This window comes from Pleurodeles waltl, chromosome 3_2 (assembly GCF_031143425.1).
Source record: "Pleurodeles waltl isolate 20211129_DDA chromosome 3_2, aPleWal1.hap1.20221129, whole genome shotgun sequence".
Classification (NCBI taxonomy): domain Eukaryota; kingdom Metazoa; phylum Chordata; class Amphibia; order Caudata; family Salamandridae; genus Pleurodeles; species Pleurodeles waltl.
Genome location: NC_090441.1, coordinates 3,829,441 through 3,842,341, shown reverse-complemented (window position 1 = coordinate 3,842,341; position 12,901 = coordinate 3,829,441). Strand labels below are relative to the sequence as shown.

Genomic DNA, 12,901 nt, shown 5'->3' with positions numbered 1-12,901 from the left:
TAGGGCTTTGGATCTCATTCCTCCTAATCGGTTTATGTATTGGACGGGCAATAAATTGTTCATTTTCAGGAGTATCAAGCATGAATTTCTGTTCATCACCAGACTCCTTACTGCAAATAATCACATCAGAAGCTCCAGACAGTTTATGTGCAGCATCTCTTGTTGTTCAGACTACGGTCCTCCTGTAGTAATATCACCACAATGAGCTCTCTAACCCAGATGGCTTGTGTCATGTTCTGCAACTAGATCAGAAGTGAGACTGAAAACAGGCCTGCCATTCCATGCTGCCACGTAGTCTAACCACCATTGGATCTCTGTCTTTGCCTTTGGGGTAATAGTCATGTCTTCTTTTTACATCAGTCCTTGCTTGAGGTGCGTGGGCTTCGGCCTCTGCAGCGCCCTGTATGCAGGGGGCCTGGGAATATTGCATGACTGGATTACGCAAGTAAACCTACAATTTTGATAAGAGTCATAGAGAGACTTTCTCCTTTACCAGGGTTCTGAGGCAAGTTCATTGTTTGTTGTTTGTGACAGATTCCATCCAACAAAAACATTCCCCTTTGAGGGGGTTGGATTTCAGGCTTCTATTCATTGATTATGTGTCTCGGGTCCTGGAGAAGTGACACTGCTAACTGCAATTGCCCCCTCAGTCACAAGAGATACTGATGCATCAGTAGTACGTCATCTAGATATACTGTTAAGGTATGCATCATTCAGGTCCAGTCCCACTAGCCAATCGTTTAGTAAAAGAACCTCCCAGAGGAGGTCCATGCATTCCGTTTTGAAATGGCGGCATACCAGACATTTGTTGAAGTCTTTTAAGTTTATTACTGGGCAATGACCTTTATCTTTTATCTCCACAAGAAAGAAATTGCTGAGGAACCGTCAAGGGTGGAGCTGAGCCGTCGTTATGAGGGCCTGTACTTACTGATCTACAATCACGGTATCTGCCTGTGGGAATCAAAGGGGTTGGGTGGAGTTTGTTGGTGTGGGGTTCCATATAAGTCTACATAACAGCCAATAGTAGCCTGAAGCTGTAGGTCAGCTATTGTTTGTTCGGATGACACATAGGGTCCTGAAGCACAGATCAGTCCTTTAGTGACTAAGGGGGTTATTACATCTTTGGAGGAGGTGTTAATCCATCCCAAAAGTGACGGTAAAGTGACGGATATACCACCAGCCGTATTACGAGTCCATTATATCCTATGGAACTCGTAATATGGCTGGTGGTATATCCGTCACTTTATCGTCACTTTTGGGACGGATTAACACCTCCTCCAACGTTGTAATAACCCCCTTAATGCTTTACACCCACAGTGCATCCTCTCAAAGTAAGATTGAATTTTTTTTAAACTCACTTTTATTTTGTAAACTGAAAAGCAGTCCAGGCTCAGTTCACCAAGATAGTGGTTTAAGTATTAACAACGTCTTTCTGGAGTCTCCCTTACTGAAATATACATGGTGGTTCTAAACCAGTGGTCAGGGTATTTCTAGGAATCTGCAAAGCCTACTCAGTGGGTCTGCAACTGCTTAGAAAATTAAATACAATTTGCAAAATGATTAAATGTATATCAATAAAGGAGCAAAATGTACAGTTGAAAAATTTCAAATGTTCTGTAAATATGAGGGTATTTGAAATTTAAGGCTAAAAATTCAGTTATTATCCTCAAATTGATTCTTGGGAGCAGTGCAAGAGCATCGAACAGAATACAAGATGAGTGCCCTCAATTGAATTTCGAAATGCCCCAAATTTTCTAATAACTTTTTTTTTTTTTAGATTTGCTTGTGAGTTAAATAATGTATTTCATTTAATTAATTTATGTATTTGTTTTAGGAATGCTTGTTTCTGTATTTTTTTGTATAGTTTTGCAGTTCAGATTATTGAAAATGCTTAGGCTGGGTCCCCCGACTTCTAATAATGACTCTGTGGGAGACACCGGGTTCTAATAATGATTCAGTGGTTTAATGGGGATCATCAAAAGGTTAAGAACCATTGTTCTAAATTTTAATTGAAATTGGCATCACGTTTAGATGAATGTTATTTTGCGTTTATTTCCATTAAATAAATGTGTTTCAGACTGGACTACTAGTTGGTCATCCGGCATATACCAGATCAAGAAAGTAAGCTACAGTTCAAGTTTTTATGCAGCTGATTTCAGTCATGAATAACACCACTTATTTGGAAATCTAGGACCCTGTTCCAGCAGAGTTGATCCAGCTACTGCAAAAGTCCCAAGATGTATTGCTTCAGAAGTTATTTCCAGCTGAAGATACAGGGCAAGCGGATACCAAATTGCAGACCAGGACTGCAGTTGTTACGGTGGTCTCCAAGTTCAGGGTACACCAATTTTATTCTTATTTCCCCTTTTCTCTGCTTACAAATTCATGCTGTGACTTTATCAGCTTTTCTCAGTAAAGGAAATGCTCTGATGTTGAAATTAAACCTAGATAACAGGCTCCTTTAATCCACAGTACAATGTTGACTATGTTATATTATTACACAGCTAGTTCTGCCTGTGAATCCATTTCCACTGTACAAATCTCCAAATGCTTTAGTTTTTATTCGTCATTTCTAAGTAGCACCTCCCAAACATATTATTGCATTTCAAAGTTTATTTGCTTGCAAAAATCTAGAAGTACCTATTGATATGTGTGCCTTCTAGAGAGTTATGTTCTGGCTCAGTGTATAAAAGGTTGTGTCTTCTTTAAAACACATGCAGACTTGATAACACTGTTACTGGATCAGAAAGGAATGGACACCATGAATCACAGAAAGTGAAATTCTAAAACCTGCTGTCTTATATGTACCTGTTATTTCTATAGCACACATCTAGCCAAAAGGCAGTGGAGTGCTGTCCATGGTCGGGGACAAGCACAAAGTCAACGAGTAACAGGAGCAGAAACTGAGCTGTGTGATGGTTAATGCATTATAATATAGTCTTCTTTAAAGATGCGAGTCTTCAACTCTTTCCTAATTTGGAACAGCTTGCAAAAACAGATGCAAAACTGCTGCTTAGCTTTTCCTTTTTTTACACTTCTAGCCTGCAGTCTGATGGCGACCCAGCTGTAGGTGTGCAGAGAAACACCAGCGATAAGTAGGGCTGCTGGTTGTAATGGCTTTGTAAATAATGCAGCTGGGTTTGAAGATGGTGTTGTCTGCTAAGAGTAGTCAGTAGAGTTCCATCTTGATGCTATCTCTTCATGCCCTGGATGAGATTTGCTTCAGCAAGTAGGATGCCGCTTAGAGGTGCCAGTGGGGAGCCTGGGAGGCCATAGAATGGGGCATTACATCCGTACAAGTGCAAGATCCAAATGAACAGCAGTTCTGAAGTTTTTTGTCATTTTTGGCAGTGTGGTCCTCGGAGGTCTATGATGAATCGGTGACTTGGCATTCGGTCTAAACTGGGGTTTGTTATTGAAGCTTGTACTGTATCATGTTTTTTTTTTAATTGATCTGTCTTGGACTGCTTGGTCCAGGAAAATGATGCAAACTTGTCTCTTGTCCCCAGGTGTAAAAAAGGAGTGTGTGTTTGTTTTTACAGTTAAAAGATTATGAAGAGTAATTGTATATTTCTGCCTTGCTTAACCTTAGTTTATTAATATTGATAAGCAATCCTTTGTTAGCACACCGCAGAATCCATCATGTAGGAAATTGAGCAGAGTACACTGAACCAGGAAATATTTCCTCACTCTCAGCACCTGCTACTCCGAGATCCTCCAGCATTGCATAATGAATGTGCAGTTAATGTTCCAGGTAAAAATGGTGTGTAAGAAGTGATGACTTTATAAAGGCAAAGAAGATGATGAGGTCAGAGGAATATTCAAACTGCCCTTATCGATAATCTTGCCAAATGTTGTTCTTTTAAGAAGAATTAGTAATTTCTTTTACAAAAATTATTTCACAATTTTTTAACTTCATCTTTTTCCGTGACAATCCTGATTATCTGAAGGGCTGCAATCTTAGCACTATTCTCAGCAAGTTCAGGCGATAGTATGTTTATTACATTCTAGCCATTCATAATGTATATCACTGGAACACTGTATTACAAATTGTATTGTCTTTCATATGCACCATGTACTTTTTACATATGTAGTTATCTTGTGCATGAGGTTTACACCTATACAAGGATACCTATGCAATGAAGATACGTTATGCCTTAACAAGCATGGGGTGTCCAGCAAACACCTGCATCTTTCAAAGCTACTGCTCAGTCACAGACATTTTTCCATATTTATTGCCCATCTCTTTGATTTATTGATCATGATTCTAGCAAGAAATCTTGGGTAGCTAATGCCAAACAACAACCTAAATCGCATGGGGAAATATCCAACTAAATAAGGAAAACATCAAATAAAACTGCTTAATTCCCTTCAGTATCATACACACCAAACAGCCCCCTTTGCCCTTTATCAAGGGATGTTACCCCACAACAGAGGCACATACAGTCATGCACATTTTGAAAAGAGTAGTTTAAACAGTCCACACTAGAATTTTCCAAAGTGATTACTTTCTTATTACTCTGTTTCTTGCTTCAGAGCTCATTGGAAAGTTTGATGCTGATTTTGCACAGCACTACCCCACACTACATTCGCTGCATCAAGCCCAACATGGAGTGCAAGGCCATGACGTTTACTAAAGAGGAGGTATGTTATGTTCTGCTGTTGTCAAATCCAGCCAACTGTCCCAGTGTGTACACACCTTGTGTTCATATCCTTTGTAATCTAGAGAACCCCTTTTAGCCTAGTAGCAAACTTTGTCTGGGTGCGGATCAGCAGGGTTATGCTATAAAATCACAGCCCTTTGTATGCAGATTTACTTTTACTATCTCATGCAGTAGAACGGTTTTCTTTTGGTATTAATATTCGTTGGTATTTGATTTTCCATAAAAAATGGATGGATTTTCACTTTTTATATCGACACTGCCTACTATATAATAAAGAAGATGGTAAATAATTGAGATCATTACAACCCTCTCTATCAGAGTTCTTCAAGCTGTTTGTGCACCTCCTGGGGGACAGTGGCTGTACTTGCAGGGGGGGCAAATGCCAGAGCAATGAAGTGTAAATGGAGTACCCCTGGAAGTGAGGGCGTCTTTATTTGATGCTTTCCAGACTTTCTTCATTAGCAAATGAAGTGCATAAAAAAGTATGGGAACAGTGATCTGGAGTGCCATGGGGGGGGATCATTGAGTTTGGTGGCAGGGTCAAAGAGGTGTCTTTTTTGCCTTCATGTAACTGGATAGTAAATAACCTGCACACAATGAAATGAAAAATAAATGCAAGATAAACACCTTATGATTCTTTTCTGATCACGTAATCGTCTCATTCCAAAAATTGAATGTATCCTTGTGTAATGTAACTGGTGCTCATGTAAAGGGCTCAAATACCTTCAGATCAAGCCTACACTTACAGAAAGTGACAGAATTGAGTCCTGCTTGGCACAGTGTGGAATACTGACTTACGTATTTATAGTGCTGTGAGGTCCCAGCCTGTTACAGAAAGCACTGTGACTATGGAAGCATATTTTTAAAATAGTATTGCACACTGTGTAACTAGGCTTTTTTCCAGTTTATATAGCGAGAACTGAACCTGAAGGGATTGGGTTGCATAACATGAGCTCAAATTACATTACATAAAGGTCGCAATCGTTTTTTAGGTATGGGGAGATTGTGATTTGTCCAGAATCACCGTATGTTGAATGGACCCTGACTCAAACCTGGTTCGGCAGTTTAAGAGTCGGTAGATCGAGCCGTTGTGCCACATTCTGAAGAAGTGTTTGAGATACAACAAGTGCTTTCAGTATTTATAGTTTAGCAATAAGTAATCAAACTGTACCTAGTGCTGACATTTTAGTAAGGGTCTCATTTATTCCAGACGTCAGCTGAAAACACCCTTAGATTACCTCCTAAAAAGAATAACTCTTTGTAACCATGAAGCTTTAAGGGACTCCATCAATTAAAAGCTGATGAGAAGATGCAGTAATCTGGCTCTTTATATGATATATCAAAATGAGATAAATCATGCAAAGAGTTTAGGGGTTCCCTTACTAGTGGAAAGGGGCTTGATCTAGCAATCTCAAGGTGCTCTTTTATGGGTTAGTGTGGTCGAGCAGCCTTAGGTTTATCAGAGAGGAGTGCTAGACCTCTGCAAATACACACACAGTCAATAAATGAGACAGGCAACTCAAGGAGGAGATACACACCAATTTACAAAAAATAACATGTGTCTTTATATATTTTTTGGCCCCGGTATCAATACGATCAGGTCAGTACGTTTTGCAAGAAAAATCTTTACAGTTTTGAAAAGTCGACAATTTCTGAAAAGCTCCAATGTGATCCTATGGAGAGAAAAACAAGTGCTATATTCAGATATAGCACAGTGACTTACGGGACCAGTCTCCTGAACTTAAGGAGAGAATTGGGCAAGAGTTGGGACTACACTAACCGGTCACACTGGGCAGCACTGCGGCAGCTGGGTGCAGAGGTGTAGGACAGTCTTGGTCAATGGGGATCAGTCCGGTAACAATGATGCTGTAGGTGAGGACTGCTCGGGGATGGAGGGACAACTTTGGTCCTCTTCTCCATGGGCGATATGTCCTGAGGTGTCCTGAGGTGTCAGATTTTCTCCACCAGGAGCAATCACAGTTGGGGGAGGGCGGGCTTAAGGGGCTGCGGGCAGAGGTGCAGGCGGCGTCAGAGAGTCCACAGTAGGCAAGTCCAAGGTTCTTTGTCTCTGTAGGGCTGGGAGAGCAGGTTGTCCCACTTACTTCAACTCAGGCTAAGCGGCACAGGTGCAGTGGTGTTTTCCGGTGTCGGGTTTTCTGTGGGTCAGAGTACTCACAGTTGCCTTGGGGTGCCTGCAGGATGCAGGGAAGCAGTTCCGTTGCTCCACAGGAGTTCCTGAGTCTTTGTTAAAGGCAGGCAGGCAGGCCTCCCAACCGTTTGGAGGCACAGCAGCTTGTAGGACGAGTCAACTTTGGTGCAAATCAGCGGCAACCGCAGACAGGCCAGCAGAGCTTGGGGCCAAGTCAGGTGCTTCTTCCTCAGGCTTTGCTCCTGCTCTCTTGGGTGCCCTTTTTCTTCTTAGGTCAGCAGGAATCTGATTTCCTGGTGCCAGGGGCTCCCCTAAGTACTATATGTAGGGATGTTTCAGGGAGTGTAGGGTAGTAACCAATGGACTACTTACCCCTGGGGTCACTACACTCCCTACATGACCACTTCCTGTGGGAGGCGGGCTTAACCCTGTCCCAGAGTTCCTAAATCTGCCAAACCCAAGATGGCAGATTTCTAAAAGTTGTGTCCACATCAAGCAACTCACCTTAGGGGTGGGACTGACCTGAATGGTGGAAACACCTCCCTGAAAACTAAATTTCCCACCTGTCCAGGTGTCATATGGGCCCTTGAGCAGTTGGGGTTGTCATCTCTCCTGTGAGCGAAACCAGATCTGCATACCAAGGGCGGTGGGCTTCTTTGAAGCCCCCTGCCTTGGAATGTAGGCTCGCAGGTCATCCCACTGGTTGGGGTGTGTAAAGACCTCTCCCAGAGCTGGCTTTGTGCTTGACCACCTGAGAGCAAAGGCTATCACCCTAGGAGGTCAGACTCGGTGTCTGGTGGTTGGCAGGTTGGTTAATACTAGTCTGTCCCCACACGGGTAGTTGGTAACTTTTCAGGGTTGGGTACCTTTAAGGTGCCCTCTGGGTGCATGTATTAGTAAATCCATCACTTGCACCAGTGTGGGTTTATTAATACGAGATGTTTGATGCCAAACATTCCTAGTTTCAGTGAAGCCATCATGTATCTGGTGAACTCATAGAGACCAGTCTCCATGTACTGAAAATGGCTTCCCTGTTCACTCGCTATGTCGAAAAATCCACAAAGACATAGCAGCGTATCTGCTCATGCAGATATGTCCTCACATGCACACAGGGCAGTAAGGCCTGCTGTGGGGGTAACTTACATATATTGTATGCAGTGTTAGGGGAGATAGCACGCAGGCGACTTGCAATGCTGTGTTTTCACCTTTAGCTGCACCAAGACAGGCAGCCTGCAATAGCAGTCTGTGTGTGCTTGATGAGGGGTACCGGAGGGTGGCACAATACATGCTGCAGCTCTTGGGGACGTACCTTTGGTACCCATGCCTTAGGTACCAGGGCTACCATTTACTAGGGACTTACAGGGGAGACAGATATATTGCCAATTGAGGAACAATTGCACAGTTTTAACAGAAAGATCTGGCACTGGGTTCCTGGTTTGCAGGAACCCAGTGCACTTTCAGTCAAAATTGCATCTAATACCAGGGAAAACGTGGGTGTGACCATGTCAAAAATTGGCACTTTCCTTCAGACGGGCTTTTTCTTCTTTATCTATCTATACCCTACCAACCCCTTTTTGTCAGGCAGAGACACCTCAAGGTCGGCATTAACCGTTCAGGGACAGCTATTTTTTTTGTAAAAGGAGAGTCCAGGCAAGGAGGAGGAAAACAGGATTGCATTCAGAGGCAAAGCCCTAATCCTCAAGATCCCAGGGTGCTCAGAGTTAGTGACAGAGGAGAAACAGTAAAGGATCCCTAGATATTGTCAAAGATATGTCCTAGAAGAGGGGGTGTGACGTAGGGCTCATTTTCTCATTTACAAATGAACAGAGGCAACTTCCTCAGAGAGGTGCCACCTAGGAAGGTTGCAATATAGAGGGGCTTTTTTTTAAAAAAAAAAAATTTTTTAAAGGTGGTCACTGTTAATGCAACAGGTACTGTAGCCAAGGGTGTAAGGGGCCATTAAACCCAAATTATGTCTGTCTTACTACGAAAAGGTAAAGTGGGGGCCCATTGTCCTTGCTAGCATTTGAGCCCAGATCACCCTGGTGGCTTTTTTTGTGTGTTCTTTTGGTTTTTTAACTCAGAGGTGCAGAAACAATCTCTGGTGCTGTAGATTCAGTGGCTAAGGGGCCTGTGGTATGAGGAACAAACTAACTCCTAGTCATGGCTGTTTTACTATCCTCTGCTTGCATTAGGGCCCAATCCCCACTTTCTATGCCAATATTGCTTTCAGCCTCAGAGCAATGACTCAAAGAAGAGAAAACCTGAATCAGAGGAGACACCTTACTTTAGCCCCAAAGAGACGGAAGGGAGGGGGATGTGGTAAGATGAAAATCCTGTTTTTAACAAATGGCAGCGGAGACAGCCCATTTTGCAAGGCAGTATCTATCATTAGTAAAGCAGGTACAGCAGGACTGGGTCCCTGGGGTCTGAGGGACACACTGAATCACAATTATAACTGTTACTTCAAAATAATTGGAATGGTGGCTTATCTTCCTATCTAGCATTAGGGCACCCTTGCAGGAAAACAGTGGGACAACATGTAGGAGCGTTTTTCTTCTTGAACGACAGAGAGCCTGTTGAAAGATTGTAGTGATGGTCAGTCACGGTGGGGAAGGGATGAGAGAGGCAGAGGTAATAGCCTGCAACTCAAGGCACAGGAATGTGAGGGGCTCACAACACCCCAGGTATGGTGAGCAGTATTTTTCAATAAATTACTGGTTTGGTTTGGTTTGGTGTATTTGCTGCTTTTTAAGTCTTAGATATGAGCCACATAAAAGTACTTCTGAAATGATCTCGTAAGCCCCATCCCCTGCACTCAGCCCCCAGCTCCTCCAATCCTGGTCATGATGTTTTGGAGGGGAATCTGACTTCAAATGTCTTGCTTATGGGTGCTCAAAGCTAAAACGTTTAGAAGACCTCTGCTCTGTATAATCTGGATACTTATATCCAGGTAGCGTAAGTGTAGGAAGTTGGCTCTGTATGTGCTATTTCAAAGTAAGGAATAGCATGCACAGAGTCCAAGGGTTCCCCTTAGAGGTAAAATAGTGGTAGAAATAGATAATACTAATGCTCTATTTTGTGGTAGTGTGGTCGAGCAGTAGGCTTATCCAAGGAGTAGTGTTAAGCATTTGTTGTACATACACATAGACAATAAATGAGGTACACACACTCAGAGACAAATCCAGCCAATAGGTTTTTATATAGAAAAATATCTTTTCTTAGTTTATTTTAAGAACCACAGGTTCAAATTCTACATGTAATAGCTCATTCGAAAGGTATTGCAGGTAAGTACTTTAGGAACTTCAAATCATCAAAATTGCATGTATACTTTTCAAGTTATTCACAAATAGCTGTTTTAAAAGTGGACACTTAGTGCAATTTTCACAGTTCCTAGGGGAGGTAAGTATTTGTTAGTTTTACCAGGTAAGTAAGACACTTACAGGGTTCAGTTCTTGGTCCAAGGTAGCCCACCGTTGGGGGTTCAGAGCAACCCCAAAGTCACCACACCAGCAGCTCAGGGCCGGTCAGGTGCAGAGTTCAAAGTGGTGCCCAAAACACATAGGCTAGAATGGAGGGAAGGGGGTGCCCCGGTTCCGGTCTGCTTGCAGGTAAGTACCCGCGTCTTCGGAGGGCAGACCAGGGGGGTTTTGTAGGGCACCGGGGGGGACACAAGTCCACACAGAAATTTCACCCTCAGCAGCGCGGGGGCGGCCGGGTGCAGTGTAGAAACAAGCGTCGGGTTTGTAATGGAAGTCAATGGGAGATCTAGGGATCTCTTCAGCGCTGCAGGCAGGCAAGGGGGGGGTTCCTCGGGGAAACCTCCACTTGGGCAAGGGAGAGGGACTCCTGGGGGTCACTCCTCCAGTGAAAGTCCGGTCCTTCAGGTCCTGGGGGCTGCGGGTGCAGGGTCTCTCCCAGGTGTCGGGACTTTGGATTCAAAGAGTCGCGGTCAGGGGAAGCCTCGGGATTCCCTCTGCAGGCGGCGCTGTGGGGGCTCAGGGGGGACAGGTTTTTGTACTCACAGTCTTAGAGTAGTCCTGGGGTCCCTCCTGAGGTGTTGGATCGCCACCAGCCGAGTCGGGGTCGCCGGGTGCAGTGTTGCAAGTCTCACGCCTTTTGCGGGGAGCTTGCAGGGTTCTTTAAAGCTGCTGGAAACAAAGTTGCAGCTTTTCTTGGAGCAGGTCCGCTGTCCTCGGGAGTTTCTTGTCTTTTCGAAGCAGGGGCAGTCCTCAGAGGATGTCGAGGTCGCTGGTCCCTTTGGAAGGCGTCGCTGGAGCAGGATCTTTGGAAGGCAGGAGACAGGCCGGTGAGTTTCTGGAGCCAAGGCAGTTGTCGTCTTCTGGTCTTCCTCTGCAGGGGTTTTTCAGCTAGGCAGTCCTTCTTCTTGTAGTTGCAGGAATCTAATTTTCTAGGGTTCAGGGTAGCCCTTAAATACTAAATTTAAGGGCGTGTTTAGGTCTGGGGGGTTAGTAGCCAATGGCTACTAGCCCTGAGGGTGGGTACACCCTCTTTGTGCCCCCTCCCAAGGGGAGGGGGTCACAATCCTAACCCTATTGGGGGAATCCTCCATCTGCAAGATGGAGGATTTCTAAAAGTTAGAGTCACCTCAGCTCAGGACACCTTAGGGGCTGTCCTGACTGGCCAGTGACTCCTCCTTGTTTTTCTCATTATTTTCTCCGGCCTTGCCGCCAAAAGTGGGGGCCTGGCCGGAGGGGGCGGGCAACTCCACTAGCTGGAGTGTCCTGCTGGGTTGGCACAAAGGAGGTGAGCCTTTGAGGCTCACCGCCAGGTGTGACAATTCCTGCCTGGGGGAGGTGTTAGCATCTCCACCCAGTGCAGGCTTTGTTACTGGCCTCAGAGTGACAAAGGCACTCTCCCCATGGGGCCAGCAACATGTCTCGGTTTGTGGCAGGCTGCTAGAACTAGTCAGCCTACACAGACAGTCGGTTAAGTTTCAGGGGGCACCTCTAAGGTGCCCTCTGTGGTGTATTTTACAATAAAATGTACACTGCCATCAGTGTGCATTTATTGTGCTGAGAAGTTTGATACCAAACTTCCCAGTTTTCAGTGTAGCCATTATGGTGCTGTGGAGTTCGTGTTTGACAGACTCCCAGACCATATACTCTTATGGCTACCCTGCACTTACAATGTCTAAGGTTTTGTTTAGACACTGTAGGGGTACCATGCTCATGCACTGGTACCCTCACCTATGGTATAGTGCACCCTGCCTTAGGGCTGTAAGGCCTGCTAGAGGGGTGTCTTACCTATACTGCATAGGCAGTGAGAGGCTGGCATGGCACCCTGAGGGGAGTGCCATGTCGACTTACTCGTTTTGTCCTCACTAGCACACACAAGCTGGCAAGCAGTGTGTCTGTGCTGAGTGAGAGGTCTCCAGGGTGGCATAAGACATGCTGCAGCCCTTAGAGACCTTCCTTGGCATTAGGGCCCTTGGTACTAGAAGTACCAGTTACAAGGGACTTATCTGGATGCCAGGGTCTGCCAATTGTGGATACAAAAGTACAGGTTAGGGAAAGAACACTGGTGCTGGGGCCTGGTTAGCAGGCCTCAGCACACTTTCAATTGTAAACATAGCATCAGCAAAGGCAAAAAGTCAGGGGGCAACCATGCCAAGGAGGCATTTCCTTACACAACCCCCCCCCAAACGAAAGAGGATGAGACTAACCTTTCCCAAGAGAGTCTTCATTTTCTAAGTGGAAGAACCTGGAAAGGCCATCTGCATTGGCATGGGCAGTCCCAGGTCTGTGTTCCACTATGAAGTCCATTCCCTGTAGGGAGATGGACCACCTCAGCAGTTTAGGATTTTCACCTTTCATTTGCATCAGCCATTTGAGAGGTCTGTGGTCAGTTTGAACTAGGAAGTGAGTCCCAAAGAGGTATGGTCTCAGCTTCTTCAGGGACCAAACCACAGCAAAGGCCTCCCTCTCAATGGCACTCCAACGCTGCTCCCTGGGGAGTAACCTCCTGCTAATGAAAGCAACAGGCTGGTCAAGGCCATCATCATTTGTTTGGGACAAAACTGCCCCTATCCCATGTTCAGAGGCATCAGTCTGCACAATGAACTGCT

General features: G+C 44.7%; 1 protein-coding gene across 4 annotated transcripts in view; it reads left to right on the top strand.

Annotated features, from left to right (window-relative positions):
• The window catches only part of MYO19 (myosin XIX), a 270,205-nt gene that overhangs the window by 142,028 nt on the left and 115,276 nt on the right, over positions 1-12,901 (top strand). For all 4 annotated transcript variants that reach the window (XR_011201978.1, XM_069226540.1, XM_069226541.1 and 1 more), the window contains 2 exons: positions 2,192-2,338; positions 4,537-4,644. Coding sequence is in view for 3 of the 4 variants with exons in the window: in XM_069226540.1 (XP_069082641.1) it covers positions 2,192-2,338; positions 4,537-4,644 (255 nt within the window). In the remaining variant the exon portion in view is untranslated. The remainder of the gene's footprint in view (positions 1-2,191; positions 2,339-4,536; positions 4,645-12,901) is intronic.